General features: G+C 45.3%; 1 protein-coding gene across 10 annotated transcripts in view; it reads right to left on the bottom strand.

Moving 5' to 3' along the window:
- Nucleotides 1–26855, bottom strand: part of KALRN (kalirin RhoGEF kinase) — a 653671-nt gene that overhangs the window by 200264 nt on the left and 426552 nt on the right. For all 10 annotated transcript variants that reach the window (XM_061194271.1, XM_061194272.1, XM_061194273.1 and 7 more), the window contains 8 exons: nt 26559–26628; nt 24063–24152; nt 20108–20200; nt 15332–15443; nt 13508–13698; nt 12971–13072; nt 11501–11643; nt 8355–8457 (listed from right to left, as the gene is read on the bottom strand). In XM_061194271.1, coding sequence (XP_061050254.1) covers nt 8355–8457; nt 11501–11643; nt 12971–13072; nt 13508–13698; nt 15332–15443; nt 20108–20200; nt 24063–24152; nt 26559–26628 — 904 coding nt within the window. The remainder of the gene's footprint in view (nt 1–8354; nt 8458–11500; nt 11644–12970; nt 13073–13507; nt 13699–15331; nt 15444–20107; nt 20201–24062; nt 24153–26558; nt 26629–26855) is intronic.

Below are 26855 nucleotides of genomic sequence, written 5' to 3'. Positions count from 1 at the left end.
AGGATCTCTCAGGTTCCATTCTTCCCTGAGCTTCTATGCTTCCAAATTCCAAACTTACCCCAAGTCAAATCTGGCCTCTGGCCACCCCTGCAGCTATCACACAGAGATCTAATCTACTGGCAAATCACCTTCTGCAATTTCCTTATTTCTGGAACATATACTTGCACAATGCTGCCACTAGAAACCAAGAGATTTGTGCGGCGCGGTGCTCTGGGGTTTCCTGTGATCTGCCTGTGTGCAGCAAACTGTCCATCGGCTGCTGTGTGTTATGAAGCTTATTTGCTTTTTCAGCTGATTGGTAACGTTAAAGGTGGGCCTCTCCAGGGAGGTTTTCAAGCTCTGGAGTGTAAGTCAAATATTAAGTAAAATAATGCTATCATGAGAGGTTTTGCCCCATGAACCTCAGTTGTGTCTTTCACACTGTTGGGCTGTGTGTGATGCTGGAAGCCAGTCATTTATTTGAGCAACTTTTCATTTAGAGGAAAACAGGTGACCTCAACTCCTTGCACTTTAAACACTCGTTCTGAAAAGCCAGCACATTTGTCCTGTGTTGAATGTTGCTCAGGAGAGGATGGATTTGGGCTTCTGGGAGGTGACAGAGAAGCCACAGAGAGGAGGACCGGGGAATCCTCTGCTTTTTGTTGCTCCCTGCTGCCATCTCTCCCGCCCACCATGGATCAAAGTAACAAAGGGACCACACTAGGAAAAAAAGTTATTTTCAAACCTAGTCCTGAACTTGGATTATTCAGAAAACTAAAAAAAAAAAAAAAAAAAAAATCATAATTTGGGTTTAAAACTTTAAAGTGGAGATGGCATTTTTCCTACTTTGGAGTGACTACCAAGTTCTTGAGAAAATCAGAATGCCTCTACCTGGGATTCATACAGCAACTCCAACCCACTGTACTGTTAGACGTGGGGTACGACTGAGACTCAAGATTACAGTTTGTGAAGTCCAAGTTTACGTTTCAGATATATCCACTCCCGGGAACGAGGAGTACAATTATATACTCTTCAAAGGTATTTATTTAAGGATTAGAATGTGCTTTGTTCCTAGATGGGAGGTATAAACCTCTCCCACTAAGAAACATTTTAGGGCGCTGAGACAAAGGGCAGAGTAACAGAAGTGCTGAGGACTCTCTCCTGGAGACACATCACGTTTTCTTTTTCTAGCTTTTAACACAGTGCACTTAATAGGCTGGATCTCCAGCAGATGGGTCACTTGCTCAGGCCCCACGGCTAAATGTCACACGCTGTCACAATCTCATTCCGGAGATTCAACCTTGGGGGGCCCATCTTGATTTTTTTTTAAATGATGATCAATAACTTTATTTTTTTATTATCTCATACATTTATTTTTAAGGTCAAGTACTTCCTTACGTATGTGCTGAGTTGTCCATTAAATTCTTTTGGATACATTTTTAGTAGATTTGGATTACGCTCTCTTATTTGGATATATCTGAAGGTAAATTCAAAACAAAACCAACCAACCAACCAAACAAACAAAACAAAAACTCTGGTTTTTCTCCAACTAGAAAACGTACCAGTGGTCTCTCTGTGTTCTCTCAAATACCAAATCATATGTTGCAATATATTTTATAATGTATCTATTAGCTACTGTTTTGGGTTATTTATACCTTCTTCTGTATTAACACAGATATGGGAGTTAAAAAAAGCATGTCTTCTTTTATAATTTTATTTAATCTAATATAACTAAAATAGTAGCAACAAAATAGAGGTCATTCACCCAAACATATCATGAAATTGTGTATATTATACACACACAAAAAATCTAGGGATATGGCTCATAATCCATTTTTCTCTTTATAACAAGTTATATCCTGCTGGTGTGTTGTATCATCTTGATGGTTTTTAAGAATTTGTTAAGTGAAAAATATTACATCGTGTGAACTGATAGGATTTTTATTAGTCCTAACACTGTTGAGTCTCCACATTTCCAGATGTTTGGTTTTTCTCCTTAGTGGCGAAAGCCAGTGATCTGTAGGCCCTTAAAACTCCAGGGAGCATGCTGTCTATTTTCTCTCATGCCAGTTGCCTACAGTCACCCGGACAGCGACCTACCCACCGCATGTCTCCTCTGCTTCACACCCTCTTTCACACAGGATCTTGGCTAGTCCTTCAAAATCCCAGGAAGCTGAAACCATTGCCTTCACTGTACAGACTTGGAGACTGAGGCATGAAATGATTAAATGACCCACTCAAGGTCCTGCAGCTGGTGAACAACCAGGGACTGAATCCATGCCTGGTCCCCAAACCCATCCCCTTCCTCTGTGCAGCAGACACCTTTGCAGCCCACTCAGATCCTCTTTCCTGCTGCGGTTCCCATGCCCCAGCTCTTGTGCATGTTGGCTGCTAACAGCTCACAGCTATCACAAAAGGCCAGGCCCCTTGCCCGAAGGTGGGGCAAACTCTGGGTGCAATTCATGCTCCAGGTCCAGGAGGGATCAGACTGAGCTAGACTCCAGCTGAAGCCACATGCACATTTGCTTTAGATCCTTCTGCAATGGCCCCTGTTTCTTGCCCCTTTTCCTGAAAGCACACCCTTAATAAACTACATGCATAGGAATCACGGTCTCAGACTCTGCTTCTAGGGAATGGGACCCAGTTTGCTCTCCTTCCTCCCAAGAAGCTCTATATCCATCCTTATTCTCTGGAGGGTTTTTCTATTTATGAGCCCATTTAAATGAAGAGATTCTATTTTTTCCCCTCCGTCATCTGTCCCCCGATCAACACTAATCCTTACAAGGAAACTAATTTCTTACATTTAATTTGAGTTCTTCCAATTGCAGCATTAGCTCACTTTTTCTTACAAGAAAACCTAGAAGCCTTTTATCTCTGATGCTATTAGCAGAAGACTAGGGATGCCATCCTTTCTCTTTCTGGTTATTTACCTTTCCTCCTTATAAGACAATAAGCCAAAGGATGGCAGGGCCTTGTTTCATTCACTGCTGTACTCTCAGCATGGAGAGCAACACCTGCTGTGGAGTTAAGTGGGCCCTCAACACAGAGCATGTACGAAGAGAGATGGCATAGGCCAACTCAGGGGTTGGGACCTCACCAAAGCATGGGCTGGACCCTCTCGGACTACAGCCCTTGCACCTAGTGGCCTGCTTTGTGCTCCCAGAGTGCACGTGTCAGGATTACCAGGTTCTGATAAACCAGGTGAGGCTCTTTAGAAGTCTACTCCCAGAAGGCTTCTGCAGCCAGGCTGCCCTGCGCCTTGTTAGAGGCATCACGTTACTGCAGTGAGTGACCTTGTAGGAATCCTTTGACTTTAGAGCGTTTCTTCCCACATGGTAAAACAAAATTTTGGTCATGACCCATTATATTGATTTGACAGTCGAGAGTTTAAAAACTTCTGAGTTAAATCCTGGAACCTCCAGGCTTCTCCAGGCATTTCCCGTCCCCCTTCAGCACATTGTCATTATCAGCCCACCTTGTACCTTAGATCACATTTGCTTGCTTTTGAAATCCCTCCTTAAAATCACAATCAGCCCTGGGAGGTTTCAGCAGTGTTCTTTCCCTTATAATTTCTGCAGAGACTAGCACTCACAACTCAATTTCCCTGTCTCCAGCCAGTATGGACATGTCTAGAAATTCATAGTGTATTTTGGATGAAGAGCATCCCTACTAGGAGGTGTTTGTAATGTTCAACTCAATAAGCATTTATGGAACGTCTCCAGCATGCCTAGTCTAAATGGCAAATATTATACATGCACAGGGACTGTCGCTGTCCAGATGGCTGCTTCTGTACCATTAGCTGGTAATTATTCAGCAGACATCCATCGTGTTCAACTACAAGACACTTCTTCACTGCCACCTCATAACTCAGCCTTGCTTGACTAGAATTCTATAATTCTGGATGTCTTTGAAGTGTGGTTGCAAAGCTCCATCCCTTAATACATGTATAAGCAAAAGAGTCTTTACGGTGGAATGCCCAGAGTAGTATGAGCATATTCTGGACAGAATAGGAAGGGGCTCAGACCCAGATCTCTATAGAGCAAAGTAAGCACATCCATTTGCCTTCAGGAAAATGACACTTTTACATGGGACAGGGGCAAGGTAGAACCTAATTATGCAGACCCATTTGAGCGATGAACAAAAGCAACTTTGGGGAAAGCTTATTCATGCCATTTACTGAGGCACCCATGTTGGCTTTGTCAGCATTTAATGCAGAATTAATAATATTAGACTGGTTCCTCATCAAGGGAGGATTTACCACAAGCAATCCCAGCTTCTCTGTTATAGAGAAAAGTGGGGGAGTTCCCTTTCCTAGAAAGAAGAGTCAGACAAGGAGGGTTCCAAGTGTCAAAACCTGGGTGGGAAATGAGGAGGGGCCGGGCATTGGTCTTCTGTTCTCAACCTTGTCTTTTTAGCCAGAATTTGGATGAAGCCACAAAACGTATGTTTAGCCAATAATGCTGGGAAATGCAGCTGACATACTGGACAGAATAATTTATATTCAAAACATACTGAAAATAACACACCATTGTAAAGCAATTATACTCCAATAAAGATGTTAAAAAAAAAACATACTGGATTATGGATGGAACTAAACAACAGAAAATCTAATAGATATTAAGTAGTCTGACACTCAGGTTACTAAGTCACCTGCCGAATGAAGGGCAGTCCACGAAAACAGGCAAGGAGATTTTATGAGCCAGCACTGTACATCCTACTAGACACGGTGAACCTTCTTAGGGAGGAGGGCAGGCATAGTAGCTCTAGAACAAGGAGATGAATTTGCATCGGTTAGATCACACCTAATGTACTATATACCATTCTGGAGGCCCCATTTTATACAGATCATTACACACTAGAGTAAACCAGAGGAAGGCAACCAGGATATGGAAGGGTCAGAAAACACATTAATACAAGGAATAGTTGGAGAAACGGAGGACTTCTAAACAAAGAAGATTAAGAGAAAAGACAATTGTCTTCAAATATCTAAAGTCTTAGGGGTTACCACTGGCCAAAGGTGATACAATCTGAGGATTAAAATGAAATACCTGGCAGTAATGGACCATAACCCATTGGATAATAAAATAAGCCAGAAGCCAATGCTAACTACAAATAGCTACGCCTTAGATTCTAAGGGCTAGCAAATGGGAAAAGGAATAAAGTTGCTCTATTACAGACAAGTAAACTGATGCTCCATCCCCTTAGGTCTAATATAGAAAAAAACCTACTGACAGTTAATGAACCAAGGACCCAGAGGGCAGAACTCTACTCAAGAACCTCCAAAGATACTCAGTCTGCTTAATAATTGTGCACTCTTATTCACAGTGTCTAAATTTCTGTTTCCCCTCTCATAAGGATGCAAAATTAACCTTTACTGAATGTCTAATAGATGCCAACTAAATATATTTTACTTAACCTTCCCAAGGACTCAGTGAGATGGGTATTTGCTTTCCAGGTCGGGGAATTAAGGTGCAGTAACTCAGGCAACGTGACACAGAGGGTGAGTGCCAGAGCTGGGATTTGAATCCAGGTGTGTCCAAACTCCTTCCACCCCACCCCAGCGCACAGAGGACACACAAGGCGATTGCAGAGGGGCCTTGGGGCCCCACAGCTCCTCAAGGTCGACTGTCATGGCCCTTTAGTGGTTACATTTACCATCTACCCAGCCCACAGTGCTACGACTCTCACTCCTCTGGATTAGAAGAGGAAGACTGGGGCCTTTCCTAGAAACTCACCAATAAAATGACCCTGATCCCTGTGAGGTGCCTCTGCCCCATCCTCTCCCCACAGCCACCCTGTTTGCCCTTCTGTTGAATGTGGCTCAGCCTACCTGAATCAACCCACTTGCTCTTTCTCTTCTTCAGAGTCTGTTCACCTGACCACTTGGAAACCAATGGAGACCAGTTTCCTGGTCTTCGGGTACAGATAGGGGGAAATTTAACTTTGTTGATAACATCTATGGATGCAAAGATACCAATAAATGGTTTCTCTGATGAAGGACACGGCAGGTCAAGGGGACACCTGGCTGTCCTGATCTCACTGCCCAGTGCCAGAAGAGTAAGAACATTCTAACTGCAGTGCAAGGTCACAGACAGGCCCTCCCTTTATCTGACTATTTCTAAGCAATTTTCCAGGTTTTGTGTCAAAACACAGAATCTTTCTTCATCTCCCAACCCGCTGCCCATGTTTCCCAAGGCCTGAGAAGGTAATTAAGGGTTAATGTTCCCAACAGGCCGGGAACATTACCTGCAGCTTTCTGCTTGCAAGTAAGGAAACTTCTAGGCTTCTTCAGCATATTTAAAAATACAATATTTGTATGTTTGGCTGCTTTCAGACCAGCTGTTTTAGCTTCCTCTTCATGCCGGAGTTCTCTACCCCCTCCATTCATTCATTCCCCAAGTACTTCCTGAGCATCCATGTGTGCTGTGTGCTGAGGGTACAGCCATGAAACAGACAGACACAACCCCGGCCCTCATCAGGGCTTAAGAGCCCAGCTATAGAGACATACATGAAACGAAAATTACACATATAAGGATTCACACTCAACAAAGCATCCACATGTCTCTACAGTATCCAGCACAGAGCTTGGCATGTGGTGGGTGCTTTTTCACGAATATGTGACTGATGTTTTTGTGGAATGTGCAGAAGGTCTGGCCAGCTGAGTTCATCTTAGCATTGGGAGCTCAAAGCTTGACTTTAAGAGTGAGGGAAAAACATGACAGTGAATCAGGGAGACCTGGGTTCTGGTTCTTGCTTTTCCACTCACTACTAGGATTTTCTAGACGAGTCACTCAGTCTTTCTGGGCGTCAGTTTCCTTACTTGTGGATAATGTGTAAGTACCAGGGTTCCTCATTAACAAAGAAATGCCTGCTGTCAGAGGCGTTCTATTCTAACCACACTCACCTTGCCAGAGGACAAGGAAAGGCTGGAGCCGAGGGCTTCCTAAGACAGCTGTCTCTGGCAGAGGTGTCTGTTTAAGGGCCGCGGGGAAGACAAAGCAGCAGCTGGAAGGGAGGCATCCCCCAGACCATGGAATTAATAGGCTACTATGTCTGAACATGGGAAACATGCACTTCACTTACCACCCACTGACTGTTTAAAAATAAACACTTTCATTCATAGGACACTCTAGGTTATATTTCTAAACAACAGATCAGAGGAGAAAGGAAAGTACAGAAATAGTTTTCTCTGTATGTTTTACAAGTAGAAAAAAAACAATTTTCCATCCACTCTGATAGTCAAAAGTGGCTTAGAAACTTGAAGGCAGGACGTCAAATAGAATTAATTACCTTGCATGTCCTTGCACACTAGTCTAGAGCATGATTTAGCACCATGATCTTAGGAGGTTTGGGGGCATAGTCTTTTTTTTTTTTTCCCCAGTAAGAAAAAAATTAGGAAAAATCCTAATGAATGCAGATTATCTTTTAAAAATGCCCCTAACTTAGAAAACTAAAATGAAGCGAGGACACAGCTTGTTGCCTGAGGCTGAAGGACTAAGGCCAAAATACTAGGTCTAGAAACTAGGGCCAAATGGTCCTTGTAAACCCATACCTTTATTAATAAAATCCCTAGTATTCAGAAAATGATCATCTCAAACTCTTCCGACCCTGAGGTAAGCAAATGAGAGTAGGGTCAGAGACAGAACCTTCCCCGTCCCTGCTGCACATTCAGACCGCTGAATTCCTCCGCTAGCTTGAGCAAATGCACTGAGTCTTTGCTACATACTCCTTTCTTTGGCTCCCCATCAGAGCTCCTAACTTTTGCTTACTTGCTCCAAAATGTAAGCAAGCAAGTGACCAGGTTTTCTCCTGAGACAACTACATCCCTCCACGCCGCTTCAAATACCACTTCCTGGTCCTCTGCCCCTCAGGAACTGAGCCCCAGTACTCTGGTCAGAGGAGGGCATCAATTCCACCAGAGCCCCTTCGGATAGGAGGCCCCTTCCAACCAGCATCTCTGTGGCCATTTCCCAAATCACTGATCTTGGTCTAAATTTAGGTCTCTGGAAACTATCCCAGCCTCAGCTCCCTGAGTTCCAGCCTCCCAGAAGTCAGAGCAGCCCAGGCAGCGCCGGTGAGGCATCTCAGAAGGAGAGGAAACCCAGACTCACTCTCCACCCTCGCCAGTTCTGCTAAACTCTCTTGACGTGAGAGGTCTGGCTGGCCACCTCAATCTTCTGTCCCCTCAGACAAGATCTCCATGCTGTGACATACCTCCTCCAGCCCTGCTCCTTCCCCTTTGGCCGGCACAAAGAGACCACTGGCTCCTGAGGTCAGGCTCCACCATGGGAGAAATTCCTCTAGGGGTTAACTCTCCAGGGGTGGTTACGCCAACAAGAAGTCTTGGGGGAAGGAAGGTTGGGGCACTGTCCTACCTTGTCACTGTCCACTGTGTTCTGAGAGGTCCTAGAGGCAATGGAGATGGTGTCTGGCTGGCTGCTCCCATCCCCCTGGCTGTCAACATCCTCCACTCCATCCCTGCAGGAAGAAGAGAAAAGCAACAGGGGTGGGGGTGGGGGGAGCGACTGTGGGCTTAGAGCACACAAGGGTTTCCAGCTGGGCTGGCGGAGCAGAGCCGTAGCACTTTCTAGCAGGGATGTGTCTAAAATTATCCCATGAAAGGAAGCAGCCCCATGTAATTTTCAATGATGTCACTTCTTGCACTTAGCAAATACATAATCACTATGTTGATAACTGAACACAAAATGACTCCTCTCCATAACTCCTCTGGCCCATGGTGCAGAGTGGGCAGCTATTTACTTATTTTCACTAGGAATGGGTCTATAAAAGGCAGCAGGAAGAAGTATGTCCTGCTTAGAACCTAGGCTTCTTGCCAGCTGCCTGGGTCATCTGCAACAGTCCCAGAGTTCAGGGTATCCCAACAGATTTTCTGTATGCTGTAACAGGGTGGGGGGTGGTTTATAGCTGGCTTATAAAGAGAAGAGAACTGAGAAGATATGTTTTTGACCTGTGTTTCTTTTGCTCAAGAAAATGGGGTGGGACATCTTCTCCAGGGGAGATTATCCTTGGGAAGGTCGGACCCTCAACTCCTGGGTCTGGAGGAGTTTATTGCCTTCATTTTGGTGGGGCTTGGTGATCTCATGCTTACTTATGATGATTTCTTATTAACACAGAAGACCAAGGCATCTTCTCAAAGATAAGAGGACAGTCACAGATTCTGCAGCAGCTTTTGAGCCAGCTGTGCTCCTGAGTGCCTGATAAGATAGTCTCCTAAGTGCACTCCTGACGTTTGGACCCCTGGACCACACTGCTGTCCCATTCACATGCTCCCTCAACTCTCCAGCTTTTGAACTGGGTCCTAATCCTACACTGAACCCAAAGCTCTGGCCAACGGGGATTAGGTGCCTGGGAACTGGTGAAGGCTGAAGGGTCTGTGTCAGGAAAAACTGGAGATGTGGGCCAGGGGTTGGGTAAACCAGCTCAGGAAGTGACAGCTCTTCCTATGGAGGTCTTTGTGAAAGTCACACCCCTGATTCTGCTTATGGAGAAGTATAGCCTTAGGGGAAATGGGAACTCAGTGCCTGACAGTGTTACCACATGGGCAACATATCCCATATACTGAAGCTCGGAGTCTAAATAATTACAGTCTAGAGTGTGAGTGTGTGTGGACACGCGTGTGCATGTGGGCATACATGGGATGCCAATGTACATACACTGGGTCTGCTAGTCATAAAAAGTGTTTTCTCCCACCCAGAACACTTCTAAGTCAACTGTTCTCTCACCACCATTTGTGGGCTTGGGAAATGCCAATTTATTTTAATAATATAAGCCACAGATTCATAGGAAGGAAAATCTGCTGTAGAAAGAAATTATGTGATGTATTTCAAAACCAAAAATAAAGGAGTTTCAGATCATCTGTTGTTTCAGATATCTGGACCAGTGCTCCCCACCATTTGTAGAGAGCTGAGAGCTGGCTGTACGTTCTGCTTCCCACTATTCTGGCCCATTGCAGGCCCTTCTGGTCCACACCAGATGAGGCCAGTTCTGGGGGATGTGGGGAGCCCATCCAGGAGTGTGGGTTGTATTACCCAAGCCAATCCACTCCTCTGTAAACTCTGTCCCCATATGCAGGGAGCCAAGCTAATGAAATAACACAATGCCTGGCTATTCTCTGCAGAGACTGCCAAGGTTTCTCCCCCTCTCCTCACAGGACAATGACCAAGAAAAGGTGTGAGGCATTTCCAAGATATGTCCATCCCATGTTCTAGAGATGCTCAAACTCTCCTACTATAGGAAAAAGGGGCTTTTTTGCAGAGTAACCCTAGATAAGCTCACCTGAATATCCTTCCCACCATGGTCCTGGACCTTCAGTTCCTTACAACTGTTTCCATTCTCTCTTCTTTATTGAAGTAGGGGCTTCCTACAGCAGGGTCTGTCTCTAGTGCTAAACTAAGTCTGCCCCTTACCTGGATTCTGGACAAAGGTAACTGAAATCAAAATAACCCCTCCCTAACACAGTCATAATTGTTCCTTCAGCACCGAGAGGGGACCTTATCCTGGCCATGCTGGTCTTGGGGCTCCTGCCTCCTGGAGGAATCTCTCTCTACCTTAGCCACACCCTTCTTTTGGCTACCACCTCCCTTGGTGGCTCCCAAGCCTGTGTATCCTGGTTGGCACCAAAGGGTCAACTAAAATCTCCTGAATTTAGTCCATTCATGAATAGGAGAGGAGAGGACAGCCTGTTATCACCAACAGCCATCACCTCCAGAACTGTTTTTGTTTTGTTTTTTCTTTTCCAAAACTGTTATGAAGTTTTTACATGCTTTCTCTTGAAGTGCCCTCCAAAAGAGTCATTGTAGGTGACTGTAACACAGAGACTTGAGAAAGAAATACTTAAGCAGTCATCCACTGGTCTTAGGAAAACTCGGATTCAGAAGGGCCCAGAGAGATGAAGATATAAAAAATAAGTCCTCTTCATAAGCCCCATCATATTGCTCATCTCAGATGAATGAAGATGAGGACTCTTGGGGGTTGCAGTAAGAGCTGCAGTGACAGTCCCACAATTCCACCCCCACATTACAGTCCTTTGGCTGTCTAGCCAGTCCAGAGAGCCCCGACTCAAAGTCACCTCCCTGCCAAAGCTTTCCCCAGACACTTCACTCCAGCGCTCATCCAAAGATCCCTCTCCTTGATGCCTGCAGCATTTCCTGTCCCTACGGGTGGTCCTGTTTCTTCTCGTCTAACTATTCCACGTGTGAGACGTGACTGTCAGGTGGTTCTTGAGGGAATGGACTCATCTTACACTTCCTTTTATCTTCCCCGGACACCCAGCACAGTGCTTATCAGAGGACAGGTGCCCAGTGAAGCCCTGCTGAATGTAATTGACAGTAACGGGTGAGATGCTTAAAGAGAAGGTGACTCCTCTTAGGTAGAACTCAGTGGGGTGTCACAGAGAGGGGTGCCGCCTGCAGAGTGCACCGCCCCCGTGGAAGCAAAGGTTCACCCCACCCCCACTCCCGGAAGCCTGTGAGGCTGTGCTGGGGGCAGAGACGCTGGTTACCTCTTACTATTGTTCCTCTGTTTGGCTGGTGTTTTGGGGAGCTGAATTGGCTCCTTTAAAGCTCCTTTCAGGTGAATGATCCTCTCTTGAATCACCTCGCGTATGTTCTTGATCCATTCCTGCTTGGTTTCTATGTTGGAGGCCTGGAGTGCCACAGGGAGAGAGAGTGAGAATCTCATTTCCCTTCAATCCACTGAAACAGTTCTCAACCCTCCTCTTGCAGGCTTAATCCATCATCTTCAAGGGTACCAAATGTTGGAGGGGTTTATTTCTCTCGTTTTATACTTGTGACTCTTCAATCCCAGGGACATGCTTCTCCAACTCCTAGAACAGGGCTATGACCCCAAGACTCAATGTAGATTTCTACGGGATGATTTTCAAAGTATTTAATAACCTGGGAGGCACTGACCAACACTGATATTTGCCCCTGCTGGGTCAAGGGTTAACACTTCAGTTACTAGATTCTGAGGAGGTCTGGGGAGTACAGGAGGGGCAGCAAGGGGGCATTTGGAGGCAGCAGCCATTTACCAACCGGTATAACTGGATATACGTCAGGAGGCTCAACACCTATATGGCTACATAGGCTCGTACTGATTGAAAGTCAGTCCTGGGTTTTTAGCCTGGTAAACCTGTTAATTGAAGGCATTGCTACCACTCCATGAATACCCCATTTGTCTTCATGGAAGTTTTTTCAGGTACTTCTGCCTCATGTCAGGTAGCAGCTATGCTGGCAATTCAGAGTAAACAAGTGTGAAGCTTGGTCAAGGCTGGCCCATGTCTTCCTTGGGGATGGGCACTTCCCTGGTAAGCACGTGGCTGGTGGGTGCACCATGTGCAGGATCTCTCCTCGGTTACGCTAACAGGACCACAGGCACTGACTCAGTTCCCAGGCCACGTGCACCCTGGGGAGCTGAGGTGACTCCTTAAGGCCCCTTCTCAACACTGCTCTCAATCAGCATAGTTCCCACGTTAGTATGATTCACTAGAGCTCCTAGAACGTAAGTTCCCAGAGGCCTGGGTTCATAGCCCATACATAGTCATCCTCCACAGCACTGAGCAGAACACCTTATATGTGGAAGGTGCTCAGGAAAAACATGCTGAGTGAATGTGGAGCAAATCAAGGTGCCGTTTACCAAAGGGTCATTTGTTGTCCTTGCCACTTGAAGGAGCCATATGGACAGAACGTATTTAAGTGGGCCCTGTTGAGGCCATTCCCTGCCTTCTTCCCTCCATGCTCCAACAGGTGCCTGGACTTAGGAGACCACTCATCTTGAGATTTCAGGCTACTTTCATGACAGAATTTGCATCTCAACACCCATGTGAAGCTGCCCTTCCTGAGAGAGAGAGAAGCCCAGTGGCCCGGTGGAGTCTCCAGGCCCCAGCTTTTAGGTAGATCCTGCCCACATCCCTCCGCGCTCCCTTCAGCTATCCCCAACCCTGGTCTTGCATCCAGCAGAGAGCAGTACTTACTTTCAGCACTGTTTTATTGTCTGAAGATGGGGTGCGCCCAGACCACAAGGCGAATTTGCAGGGATCGCCCTCTACGTGCTCCGTCACACCCAGCTCTGAGGTCTGTAGACAGGAAATGCCTGTGAGAGGCGGGGAAGGGGAGGGCAGTGGGGAGACTTAGGGCTGGGGTTGGGAAGGGAAAGGCAACAGAGAGGAGAGGACCGAGGGAGGGGCTCTGTCAATCAAACTTAAACAGACCGGATGTTCTGTTCTTCTACCCAGGATGCAAGGACCTACAGGCACGTGCCTGATGAGCAGGTAGCAGGGAGGGAAGGTGAAGAGGGAGGCGCCCAAAGCCAACTGGAAGAAGAACGGTGAACTCTAAGATGCAAAGGTGGGAGTTGAGGGGGCGCTTTCCAACTAGGATGCATTTTCATTTGTCCAGGATGGCTTTGGTGTGGCGCCAGGGGAGAGATGAGCCGACTGTTCAAGGTCCCTTCCTACCCAAGGGCACTATGCAAATGGGGAGTCTCGTCTGACCCCACCTGCCCCACCTACCAGTAGCTTGTTCTTGTAAACATATTTTGTGTGTCCTGAAGAGTCTTTGATCTCCTTGCTGAAAACCAAGGAGATCTCAAAGAGGAACAGGTGTCGCTCGCGCCCCTTCCGGATCAGCGACTTGGGGTCCCACACTTGAAAGGCATCCTGCAGAATCAGCTCCCCCTGCACGTCCAGGTTCTCGTCGAACCCTGAAAAACACCCAGGTCTCCTCTCCAGAACCAGTATCAGTGGAACCTCCTGCAAAGCTCCTGTGCAGCCTCCCCCAACCCCACTGTCAGCTGGGGACCTCCTGCAAAGTAAACCCCATCTCTCCTTCTCCCTCCACAGCTCCCACCGTCCCTGTCTTGGAGCTCGGAGTGGGGCTGAGGACAAACACTGCCTGCCTGAGTGCCCTTGACTCTACTCCATTTGTTGTGGCTTCATTTCTTACATTCCATTCCTAGGACTCTTCCTAGGATTGCTCCTATACTGCGTGGTGCACAAGCCTTCAACAATTTATATTCATGCCACTTTAATAGAGGTTCTGAAACTTTAGGGTGGGTAAGAATCACCTAGATTGCTTATGAAAACACAGATTCCTGCCCATTCCTCAATGCCCAAGAGACTGGGATTCAGTAGGTGTGGGGTGGAGCCCATGACTTTGCACTCTGACAAGCTCCCAGGTGCTGCTGCTGCCGGTCCACAGAGCATCCCTTGAGTAGCTGGATCCAGAATACAGGTCAGGGACAGGCTGGAGGAGAGGGCGCTTACAGAGGCGGACATGCAGGGGGGTGGGGTGGGCGTGAGGAGCAGGTGCAAACAGAAAAGGAGGAGGTGGAGAAAGTGTGACACTAGGAATATGTTCAGACGGTCAGGGCTCAGTCTAGAGCAGGTAATCAGGGCTCTTCTGCATGAAGAAGTGGGGCTTCCTGTGCTAAGGGTGGCCCAGGAAGTACTGAAACCAGACCAAGTCTTTTAGATGGCGTTGGGGCGGGGGGAGGGGAGGGCAAGTTGTGGGGGGTGATGGAGCCCAGAAAAGAGAAAATACCCCACAGGTTTACCGTGTACAATGGAGTAGACTCACCTTCCTTATCTCACCTGTTTGTCAGCCCAGATTGGGATACTGAGTATTAACACATCTAACAGTTTCCACCCCAATGAGGCTGCTCTGCCCATATCCGCTCTGTTTTGCGGTGTTAGGAGCACTTATTGGAGTCTCACTCTACCAGGTTTCTGGGTCCCAAGAGCATGGTTCCAGCCGATGAATGTGCTTCGGCAAAGTCCTGTCAGGTTTAGCTGGCTGGACTTTTCTTACCAGCTAGGAAGGGCGTGAGCGTAGCTGCATACCAACGTGAATGTACTTAATGCAACTGAACTGCACACTTAAAAATGGTTAGGATGGTAAACTTTATGTTATGTATATTTTAGTATTAAAAAAAAAGAGCAGGGTACAAGGCTAAAGACGGTGGGTGTGTGTATGTGCAGGATTTCTACTTATTCTGATGACAAATGCAACGCAAATGTTATGCAGAGGAAGAGGGCTGCTGTGGGTCAGGGCTCTAGCACATTTATAGTAAGGATGACAGCCTGTCCTACTCTACCTCTCAGGCAGCAAGTTGTCCACATATTTGATTCGGCACAGGCCTGGAGGCAGGTGTTAGCCGAGCTAGCCCCTGTGGATCTCCTCTCACGCTTCCCCAGGACCTATGTAACAATTTGCCATTTCTCCTCTCTTCTAGCTTGGCCCCTTGCCTGACTTCATGCCACTTTCCTCCCATGACACAAGCTTCATGGTCTTAGGAAAGGAGAAGGCTCCCCTGAGGAGGCTGAGAGGACAGCTACCTTCCAGCATGCTGACGTGCATGGCATCATTGGCTTTCTTTGGGACACTGAGCATCACCTCCAGGCCATCCTTGAGCTCCCCTTTCCCTTCTTCACAGCAAGTTAAAAGTTCCTGCGAAAAAAGTCCAGATACATTGAGAACTGTTTCCCCCAGCTTCCCCACCCTCCCGCTACCTAACCCCTCAAGGCAATTATACACCAATTCCTCAAGGAATTATATACCAGCTTCATTCTCTGTAATGGTCCCCTCTGAGGTATAAGGAAAGTGCAGTGGGGTGGAAAGGTTATCTCCAAAGAATTCAACCACCATGCTTTTCCCAGACTGAGCTTCCTCAGCTCAGTCTAATCCAAACTAACTCAATTCAACCCAACTCCCAAATGGCTGGCACTAGAAGTCAGCAACTAGGGCTTTCTCTGTCACTCGACTGACCTCCTGGAGGTCAGGGAATACCCCTGGCAAAACACATGAACAGAGGTGCAGTACTGTGTGATCATAAAGGGGAGACAAATGGTGTGCAAAGGACACACAGCACTCATACATCACTGCATGCCTACTGCCAGCACCACTTTTATTTACACACCTCTACTGCCTGAATGACTTCCACCGTACTGGGAGCAACTTGGGGTTACGGACATTATAGGCATAGTTGTTCAGAGTTATAAAAGATTTTTAGATCATACGGATCAGGAGTTCCTAACCTGGGGCCAATAGATGGGATTCTGGATTAGTCCTTGCATTGTCAGATGAGGACACTGTGATTAATAGGGACAGAGATTTTCCCCACGTTATAGAATTCACTAGAGGCCATGCAGGAGCCTGAATCCAGGTCTCTTGAATCCAAATCCAAGTACTCCATCCACCACGCCAACCTGTCTTCCACCTGCCCTCCTGGACTGTGTCCTCTCTTTTACACCCTCATTGGAGACTAGGTCATTACTATATCCATAAAAGATATATAGTATCTGGTTGATGGAGAAAAGACAATTTCCAACTATTTTAGTAACCATAAAGACCACTCGGAATGATTTCACCCAAACCAGAGGCATGCTGGCTTTCATTATTCCTATCAGGGTTATCGTATCTTGCTCACTTTGACACTGGGAAGGAAGAAGTTAAGAGATCTACAATCCATACTCTCTCCTTCTGTAGAGGAGAGAAGGAATGGTGTAAGGGAAGGCAGGGAACGGGTGGATGGGTGTGGATGCATTTCCAGGAAAGAAAGAAGTTGACAAGATCAAACCTTATAAACACATTAATGACAGACCTCTTGACAAACTAGTAGTACTTGCTAGCAGGAGAGTACTTATTTATGGAGTGCTGTTAGTAGGATATATCTGGTCTGTCTAGGACTTCTCATGGCAAACAAACCTAGAATCCATGGGCAATATCACATAAGCTACACAACTGTCTAAGTAAAAAGTGATTACATTTCATGACCAAAATGGCTCTCTCCAGGGTAAGCGATAGGATGCAACATACATCATTTAGAAACCTTGCATGTTAATCAGGGCTACAGCACATCCCGATGCTGTAAGAAAGGACTTGGAGCTATTGGTGATCTTCTCTCTGTGTTTTACCTCTGTTTTGGGATTATTTGTATCTTTGAAATTATTAGTAAAGCTTTATACTTGGTAAGATTATCTGATTAATGAGCATCTGATATGAGAATCCAAGCCTTTGTGTTATCTTGGATACATTTCCATATGAAGAAGAGAGCTTTGAGTGTCCAAAGAAGAGGTGAACTGCCCAGAGTACATGTTTGGGAGGTAGACATGATCAGTTCTCAGCTCTGTCCTTGGTTCCAGTCAGTATAATAGCATCATCGTTTAGAAAGCTGTATTTACTTCTGCCAACCTGAAGTTCTCTGATTCTCCCCATCCTTTCCTAATTTTAATCCTCCCAACCTGTTCTCATACATCATCAAAGGAACTTCTAGGCAGAAACATAAGAGAAAAATAAGAAATATGCTTCAGGGACTTCCCTGGTGGCACAGTGGTTAAGAATCCACCTGCCAATGCAGGGGACATGGGTTCGAGCTCTGGTCCAGGAAAATCCCACATGCCTTGGAGCAACTAAGCCCACGTGCCACAACTACTGAGCCTGCACTCTAGAGCCTGGGAGCCACAACTGCTGAGCCCGCATGCCACAACTACTGAAGCCTGCGTGCCTAGAGCCTGTGCTCCATAACAAGAGAAGCCACCGCAATGCCAAGCCTGTGCACTGCAACGAAAAGTAGCCCCCTCTTGCCACAACTAAAGAAAGCCTGCACGCGGCAACAAAGACCCAACGCAGCCAAAAAAAAAAAAAAAGAAATATGCTTCAGTTTGCAACAGAAAACACCAATTAGTTTAACCTCCCAAAGCAATCTGGCAAGTCCACCGATCAACTAGCAAAACCAATGAGTTCTCCTCAGATCCCTGCTATGGTTTACGATACGGAGAAGGCTCCACATTTAATTTAGACTCCAAAAGGACAGCTGTAGCAGATTTACACGCAGACTATTGAACACTGACTTTCACTTTCATGCAACACCTAAAGGGAGGAACCACAGAGGATACTGATAATTAAATATCAATTTACTCGGAATAAAACTAACTTTAATAAGAAAATAAATCCCATATTATTTATTTATAGTAAAAGCAAACTATTTTTCTTTTACTCTGCAAGCACTCTGCTACCAGCACATTTAAAAGAAGTCAAATTTATCTTAACTCTTTTTTGTCCCAAATAATTTTTCAATGTCTCTACAACAAATTCCCCCCTACTTCACTGTCTCCCTTCTCAGTTACCTGCACGGTCCTCTCTTCCTAAAACATCCAGTTACAGAATGAAGGCTCAGAGCCCACCCCTCCATCTGCCTAAAGCAAAACACAGGGAAGCCCATCCATCCTCTACTTCCCTCCCTTGTCCATGTCACAAAATTCATCCTAGGAACTTCAGCCTTATGGGATTAACAGGGAGAGGTGAAAAACTATATTTCTTTTTGAACTGCATCTTAATTGATTTAAGACCCTGGCAGTGTGGGTGGGCAAGCCAGTTTTGTTTTGTTTTTTCAATGCACAACCCCACTATCTCCCAGAAAGGCTTTGGGATACTTAAATTTGAAAACCACAAAAATAAATCAAAAAAAAAATCTTCTGGCACAAGAAAAATCATTTAGAAGGGTCATGCATCAAGTGGGCTAGAGAAGGAGAGGATAATTATACACAGAAATCTGGCTAAGGAGAAATTCCTGTAAGTAACCGCAAAAGCGGATGCTAACTATCTGACAGTCAAAGGCAAAGAAGGACTTCGAGCTCTTGTGATTTAAAGGTAGGAAGCACACCAATTTTTCAGAAGAGAAGCCTCTCGCCACCACTCCGAGATCTTAGGAGAATTTCTGTGAGTCTTTATATAAGAAACTTCAAAAACAGACAGGATGGCATCCTCAAAATGCCAGCAGCGGTTCTGCCCAAACAGCCGTGATGTTCTGCACATAGTTATTTCTGATACCAGTCTCAATAAAGGCCAAGGGCGTGATGCCCTGTGGTGATTCTCTAAGTCATTTCTGCAGGGTTGGGAGACTGGAGGGCCTGGAAGTGAAGCCCACTGTCTCTTTCTGGAGTCGAAGAAGGAGAAGGTTTGAAGGAGGAGGCTGAAGGGGAAGAAGGACGGTGCAGGGCCCTGCCCTGATCCAGAGGGGAGAAGAGAGGTCAGGGCATGACTCACTGCTGCCCCCACTCCTCTTATCACAGAGCTACAAGTGCTAAGGCAGGAAGACCCCACAGACTGGAAAGCTGAGCACACTCCAACGTGACTAGAATCTAGATTTGAAACTAGACTGGTTTTCAGATTTAGTGAAGCAGATAGAACATGTGAGGTTCAGCAAGCATCTCACAGAGCTGAACTTCATCAGATTTTCTCTGGAACTATACTACTTATGACATGCCTCTCCCTATTCCTTTATCCTTTGCATTTGAGGAGCGACGAGCAAAATATTAAAACTTAGGGAAAACTCCACGCTTGCACATTAAGAATTAATATAGATACAGGTTATATACCTGCCTATGATATTGATTTCCCAGGCTTTCTGTGGGGAAATGTCATATTTTCAGACTGTCAGTGTGTCCTTCTCTGAGAAGAATCAGCCCAAGTCACTCAGTATTTTACATAATTTGATTATTTGACTTTTAAAGAAAAAGATTTTGGAAAAAACCCAAATCTCTTGGTTGGCTCCAGAAGAACCCCTAACATATGGGGTCCTACAGATACAGAGTGCCACTGTGTTTTAATATGTTCTTTTTAACTATTTCCTCTCTGAAACCTCCTAGTCTTGACAAACATGGAGATTAAGGCAATGGTAGGTGCTGCCCTGGGCCTCCACGGCCCACGTAGACTGGCACTGCCCCTAACACCTTGACCCCGGATCCCATCGGAAGCAGGGGCCACCAGGGGGAATCTGCCCAAAAGGGAACGACAGGAGAGACTCTATGTACCAGCCAGTGCCTGGGGTGGCAGTCACTAAAAGCTGTGCGGTGGTGGATGCATGTGAAAATAGTCACAATCCATTCCTGCTCCCATTTCTCCTCTCCCCCACCCCAATAAGCATCTGGAATTTCATGGGATAGAACATGCAGTCTAGAACCAGCAGTGCCAGCGTGGGCTCATCTCTGAAGTTCTGCTCCAGGTAGAGGAAAGGTCTTCAGGTGGAAGCTTTCCCATCCTTGGGCAAAGCTGGGACTCCCTGGGCCTGGTCAACAGTGTAGTCAGGGTGGCAGAGAGGGGAGGGGAGATACCTTCAGGAGCAGCTGGTACTTAGTGATCCTCTGGACGGGCTTAATTAGGTAGGAAGAGATGGAGTTGGCCAGACCGTGCCGCTGCTGTATCTCCTATAGGGATTAAAAACAGGCACCGTTAGACACAGAGGGCCATGTGCATGTATGTCTTCTGGGAGGAGATGGGCTGGGTTAAGGAGAGAGGAGAAAAGGGAAAAGGGCACACAACTACGAGAAACTGCTCTTTGATGGGAAAAGGAGGAGGAATGGCATTCTATAAAGAGAAAAATGTATAAACCAAAACACACAGGAAATAATCATTGTATCTTTAGATGATAATGAGGACCATACCTGAGCAGTACAGAGGATCACACCTAGATTCTAGAAAAGTGAAAATACACTTAGATAAGAAGATGGATGTAGGTCATTGATGGGGTGGAGCTAGAAGAATGAATTAGGATGTGATGGGGAGCTTCTCAGGGGTAAAGTATTGTAGATCTTAAATAGAAGCAAAACATGGTGAAAGCAATGTTTCAGAAAGATTAATATAAGCCTAATAGCAACACAGAGGGTGGAAGCTGGGAAATAGAGACAGAGAGACCAGTTCAGAGATTACTGCAAAAGTCCGAGTGTGTAAACACGGAGTTGCCATATGATCCAGCAATTCCACTTCTAGGTATATACCTGAGAGAAATCAAAACATATGTCCACACAAAGACTTGCATAAAATGTTCACAGCAGTATTATTAAAAGCAGTGAAAAGGTGGACACAACCCAAATCTCCATCAACTGATGAATGAAAAAACAAAATGTAGTATAGTCATACAATGGAATATTATTTGGCCATGAAAAGGAATGAAGTACTGAGACGCTACAACATAGATGAATCTTAACTTTATGCTAAGTGAAAGAAGTCAGTCACAAAAGAACACATATTATATCATTCCATTTTTAATGAAATGTCCAGAAGAGGAAAATCTATAGAGATAGGAAATAGATCATTGTTTGCTTAGAGCTGGGGGAGTAGGAAGGAGGATAAGGTGGAGGGCTGATAGCTAAAGGGCGTGGGGTTGCTTTATGAGATGATGAAATAGTTGCACATCTCTGTGAGTATACTAAACAATCAAATTGTACCCTTTACATATGTGTATAATATACATCTGTATCTCCAGGTGTGTAATGTGGGGGCTTGCCATAAACAAAGATTAGTGAGAACAAAGCGTTGGGAGGAGTACAAGAAACATTTTAAAGCTCGACAAGATAGGACTTGCGACGCGGCTATGAAAGAGGGTGATAATAATAAAAGAGGGAATAATAATATAAAAAAATTTCCACTTTCTGCCAACTATCCCAGAAAGTAGCAATGTTCTCACTCATTTGCCTCTTCCCTAGAGGTGTGTAGTTATAGCAGGACTTATTCAAGGAAAATGGGCAAACAGCTGACAGCTTGACCCTATTGGGCAAATGAACATTGTGAGTTTACTTGGGGGCTTTGGCAGGAGAGGACAGGCAGTAACACACCGTTGACAGGCTTCCCTCTCTGACAAGGTGCCAGTTCGGGAAGGCTTCACGGGGACAGTGAGGAAGGGGCGGCCTCCAGAGGCTGGGTCAGCCCAACCAAGCTTAGTCATCAACATGGCACCAGACACCGCAGCCTCACGGTTCCCACGCTTGGAGTAGAAAATTCCGGATCATGTCAATGTGCGGGTCTTTCTTGGACTTGAATTTTCTGTGCTCTCTTTGCAATAATGGATAATAAGACTGTCTTTATTGGGGGTTTATCTCTTATAGAAGGAGGGCCTAAAGTAGATGGTTTCTAGGTGCAGAATTTAGGGAACCCCTTCTGATGGAAGGGGGAAAGCTACAAAGATGATGCTTTCTGGAATGCTTTGGGAACAGTCAGGAGAGTTTACTGCTCTCCCGCCCCACCTCTGGGCCAAGCTCCAGGAACTGCTACTGGGCTGGTTTTCCGGCTTCCACTGGCCTCCCCAACTAACGTAGAGGCTCATCAGGCATGACGTTGGAAAATGGGGAGTGGGGTGTGAAATTTGGAGTATATCTGACTTGCAACTCAAAGTCTAGAAACAGGGATATGAGGAATGTAGGACTAGAGGAGAACACAGTTTAGCACCAGACATTGTAACATGTACAAAATGAACCAGGCAAACCATCAGTCAACCTCAAGGGACTCACAGGTGGGGGAAGGTATGTGTAATAGAAAGGTCCACTGTTAACCTGCCGGAAGGCAGATTGTTACAAACGCCGTAGAGAGACACAAAGGATACTGCACGCATAGAGAGAGGCAAGGATTCATGCAGGAAGCAACACGTGACCTTTGAAGGCTAGGAAGACTTCTAAGAGTGTCTGTGTGGGCCTGCGTGCGCGCCCGCACCTGTGTGTGCAGAGGGCTCACAATCCATTCTAGGCAGGGAGAGCAGCGTGAGCAAAGATAAGGAAGCAGAAGAGTCTGAGGCGTGCTCAGAGCACGGGACATGTGTGTTCAGAAAAATGTGAAGTGGAAAACAGGACACGGTGCATTTAAAACTTCAAAGAGACCCTTCTGGTTACTGTTGATAAATAACCAGAAATGTCTTAAGAGAAATACATTATTAAGCAGAGATAATAGCGCTATAGGGCATCCCAGATGATAGTCAAATTCTGATACCAAGTTAGAGGAAGACTTTTCTTGGGTTTTCTGTTTAAACAAATATAACCTCAGAAATTCCACTTTGGGACCATTTCCATAGTAATACTCCATTGTTAAAAATCACGTATGTTTTTTCTTGTCTGGCTTTTACCCATTCAAGTGTCATTTCCTTGCTGAGCAACAGGACACTTGTAGAATCATTTCTGTTATAGCAGCGTCAGCCTAGAAAGAGGCTCAGAGAAAGTTTCTTTTGTCAACTTGAGTATGGGAACCATGTTTGAATGTCTGACTCCCCATGGGGCCTGGCACACTATCTTGCATACAGTAGACATTCAAAGATTTATAGATGGAATGAGGTAGGCAGAAAGTTAAATTGATAGATACTAAAATGATATGACTACCAGAATGGCCATCACTGCTGCCACCTATCTCTCACTGAACTTCACTTTTTATTCTCATTTTTTTTCTCCCTCTGTTCTTCCCGTGCATCCTGCAGTGACCCGTTTGATTCTGTCACTCTCTGGGGACCAGCAGTATATATACCATCATTCACCAACAGGATTGCATCCTCACCCAAAACCAGAGGACCACACATGGTACATCGGCTCTGAGTCTTCTCTTGGCTTCCATTACAGCATAAGTGCTCAACCCTGGCTGCACGTTACTCTCACCTGGAAATGTTTAAAACTCTCAATGCCCAGGCCAAACCCAGGCTGGTCATATCAAAATCAGGGCTGGGACCGGAATCACTATTTTTCAAAGCTCCCCAGGTAATTCCAATGGGCAGTCAAGGTTGAAACAATTGCATTAGAGTAGTCAGTGACTCCCAAACTTGAGCGGGTATCAGTCACCTGGAGGGCTCCTTAAAACTCAGATTGCTGGGCTCCAGCCCTGGGGATTCTGATTCAATAGATCTAGAGTGGGGTCCAAAATACATATTTCTAATAAGTTCTCAGGTGATGCTGATGTGGCTGGGCTGAGAGCACACTTTGAGGAACCCCTACGTTTGAGGAGCTATATATGCAGTAGAAGTGGAATATCCTAGTACGCCTCCTCTGCTTGTGAGATTTATGGCTAGCTGGATTCGCTGTGGAGGCACGGAGGCAAATGTGCCTTATCCAAAACCACAGCACTTGAGATGGGATGGAGTAAAACAAAAGATAAACACTGCTTTTGTTTTTCTCCATGTTTTATCCATGAGAGAGAGGTTTGGAGGGGCCAGTAAAGAAAAATGAGGAACAAAGGATAGCTAAAAACCCACGATCTCAAAGTAGAGAAGCAATTTCCACCTGCTCATCAGTGGTTCAAGGATGGAAATTCACAGCTTACATCAAAGAAGGTGCCTGCATGCTCCAGGATCAGCTGGTTGGAATCAGGCTTGTTTTTACAGTAGGTGACGTACATCTGAAATTTGTCTGCCTAAAAAAACAAAAACAATAATAGGACAGCATCCATTAGTTGCTCCCTTCTGTTGACTGTGCCAGCAAGGGCTGCACAGGTAAACCCTCAGATATTGCGTGATACAGGATTATCTGTGGCAGATGTCCTGGGCTCATCGGGCCTGTGCTCCCCTTACAAACTTTGGGATGTTTTTTTCCTATCAGCAGGGGGAGAAAGCTCACTGAAAGTGAGCTCATTTTAATACTAGTCAGTGCTAGATAGAATTAAAAAAAAAATTCACATATCCTCATGTATCCTGAAGCTGGACAGAATTTATTGAGAGATTATCCCCCTTTTTGGATTACCTACAATTGTGCTTCGCATCTTGAAAAATGACAGCATTTGCTCTGAAAACAAAAGCCAAAGAATGAAAACGAAGTGTGATCTCAGAGGGAGATCTGCTAGAACTCCAAATGTCTCCACTGGCGGTAGTTTGTAGGGCATGTCAAACGCCTATGCTACCATCCCCCACTTCCCAGAAGCAATGATGGGGGAAAGGAAAGCAGGGTGACACTCTGGGGCAGGGTGTGAACAATGAGTGCTAACCAGATTGCTACTTCAAGTCAAGAATTTTATGGCTTGGTGAAAATTCATTTCTTATGTCTTTGGGATCCTCTGGGTCAGTGTTTCACAGCCTTTCCATTGGAAAGGGTGTGTGTACTTTGGCCACCAAGCACTTTTCCCTTTTGTGAAATGCTCCCCATCCTCGTGCCTATACAACATTGGGGGTGTCCTCTTCTAAGAAAGCAGCCTAGCTATGTTTTAATTATAACAGGTTTCATTTATGCCACCACTTTCCCAAGTTCTTTATATATATTAACTCATTTGATCCTTATGAGAACCCTATGTGGTCAGTTCTATTATTATCATCCCCATTTTACAGATGTGAAAATGGTGGCGTAAGGTTGGTTAAGTAACTTTAAATTCCCATAGTTACAAAGTGGTGGAGCCCAGGCTAGCTGCCTTCAGGCTTCTTGGTAATAACTGTTGCTGTTCAATACATTGCAAACAACTCTTTCTACCCTTTACTCCTGCACTACACTCATAAATTAAGATTATAAGACTTAAGAAAGTCACTTTGGGATAATTCTTGGCAAAATGTGCATATTTTACACAATCATTAAAGGTTTTCTGAAACCAATTTTAGGGTTTATATACTACCTGGGAGGCATTCATCATCCCTAAGAGATGTTGATAAACCATACTTATGGTCGATGGTAAGGCAAATCCACAAAATGTATGAAACAAGATACCAAAAAAACCCCCCCAAAACCTTCACTTAATGGTCAATCTCATTTTTTCTCTACATTGGCCATGCAAGGGATCATAAATTATTTATCAGCACTAATGTGAACTGTGCATGGGCCCACGTATTTAGAGGTGAAAAATGTATTAGCACAAAATAAGATGGCAGTCTGAGACTTCCTTAAGAAATGAGAGTATGCCAGGAAGCAAATGTTATGGTTTCAGAAAACGGAAGTAACTCAGGTCTTGAGCTGTGGGATGAGCTGTGATATTAATTACATGTCAGTGGGCTAGCCAACGTCCTAGCTCCTCTGAAATGTTTCCATATATAGAATATAAAACATAACCATAGCCCTGCCTATTCCAGAGGGCTGTTATGAGCACAAACTCTCTGAAGAGTGAAAACATTTGGAAAAGTAACTAGCCCATTTTGAGTGGAAGTTATAATTAGTTAACTGTTGAATATTAGAGCTCCTGGCCCTGGGGAAGGATTTCCATGTTTAGTTGCACTTATTGTACTAGGTGGACTTCCCTCAAGAAGTTGGCACTCATACCATGAACCTGAACTCAGGATAATGTGGCACAGAGATACTAACAGAGACTAATGTTTCTGTTTGTATAAGTAGAACCTAGTACATTCAGCCCATTTTCTTGGCCCAAGAAAGGGAATGACTAGATATGCATCCTGTAGGTCAGAATTGGGATGGATACTCAAGGAGTCTGCTCTCTAGTAAGGAAGAAAATGTAAACAATAGTTTGGTGGATTTCTAAAGTTCTAATTCCTTAATCCTCATCCTGTTAAAAACAAAACAACTCGTGGATGGAGCTGGAGTAGTTCTTCTACCCAGGGTGGTGGTCTTGTTCCAATCTCCTGACGTCTCAATTTTAGAAAGTTTTTAGAGAACTTAAGGTGGAGCTTGGACACACCATCTAAGGACCTTTCCCAAGGAGGGCTCTGCTCCTCAGGGAGAGACTGCTTCTCTCAGACCTACTCAGGGCCCCTCTCTAGAGCCCCTGGTCCTGTGTTGGAAGTTCAGTGACACCAATCAGCTCAGGCACTGAACAGTGATGTCATCTGGTAGCATCTGCATTCCTGGAAAGCATGTGACAGTGGGAGGAGAAGAAGCTCAGGTCGGTTACCCAGGTAACAAAGCAGTGTCCCACATCCTCAGGCAGCTGCTCATACTTCTCCAGCTCTTTGAGGAAGATGCTGCAAGGGGAGAGAAAGGCCAAATCAGACATCTCTGTACCGCTGATTCCCTCTCTGCCAGAGGCTTATACTGAGGTCAATCCAACCTCATAAACTCTCCACTATTTACACGTGGCTTCTCCACTCTCTAAGCAGCACGTGGTAACAAGCGATTTTTAATATGTTGGAACTAATTTCATTAAAATTTATATTAATTGATTAATTAGTGCTACTTAATATTGTTTCCC

This window comes from Eubalaena glacialis, chromosome 6 (genome assembly GCF_028564815.1).
Source record: "Eubalaena glacialis isolate mEubGla1 chromosome 6, mEubGla1.1.hap2.+ XY, whole genome shotgun sequence".
Lineage (NCBI taxonomy): Eukaryota > Metazoa > Chordata > Mammalia > Artiodactyla > Balaenidae > Eubalaena > Eubalaena glacialis.
Note: the sequence above shows the minus strand (reverse complement) of the source record. Positions and strands in the feature narration are given on the sequence as shown.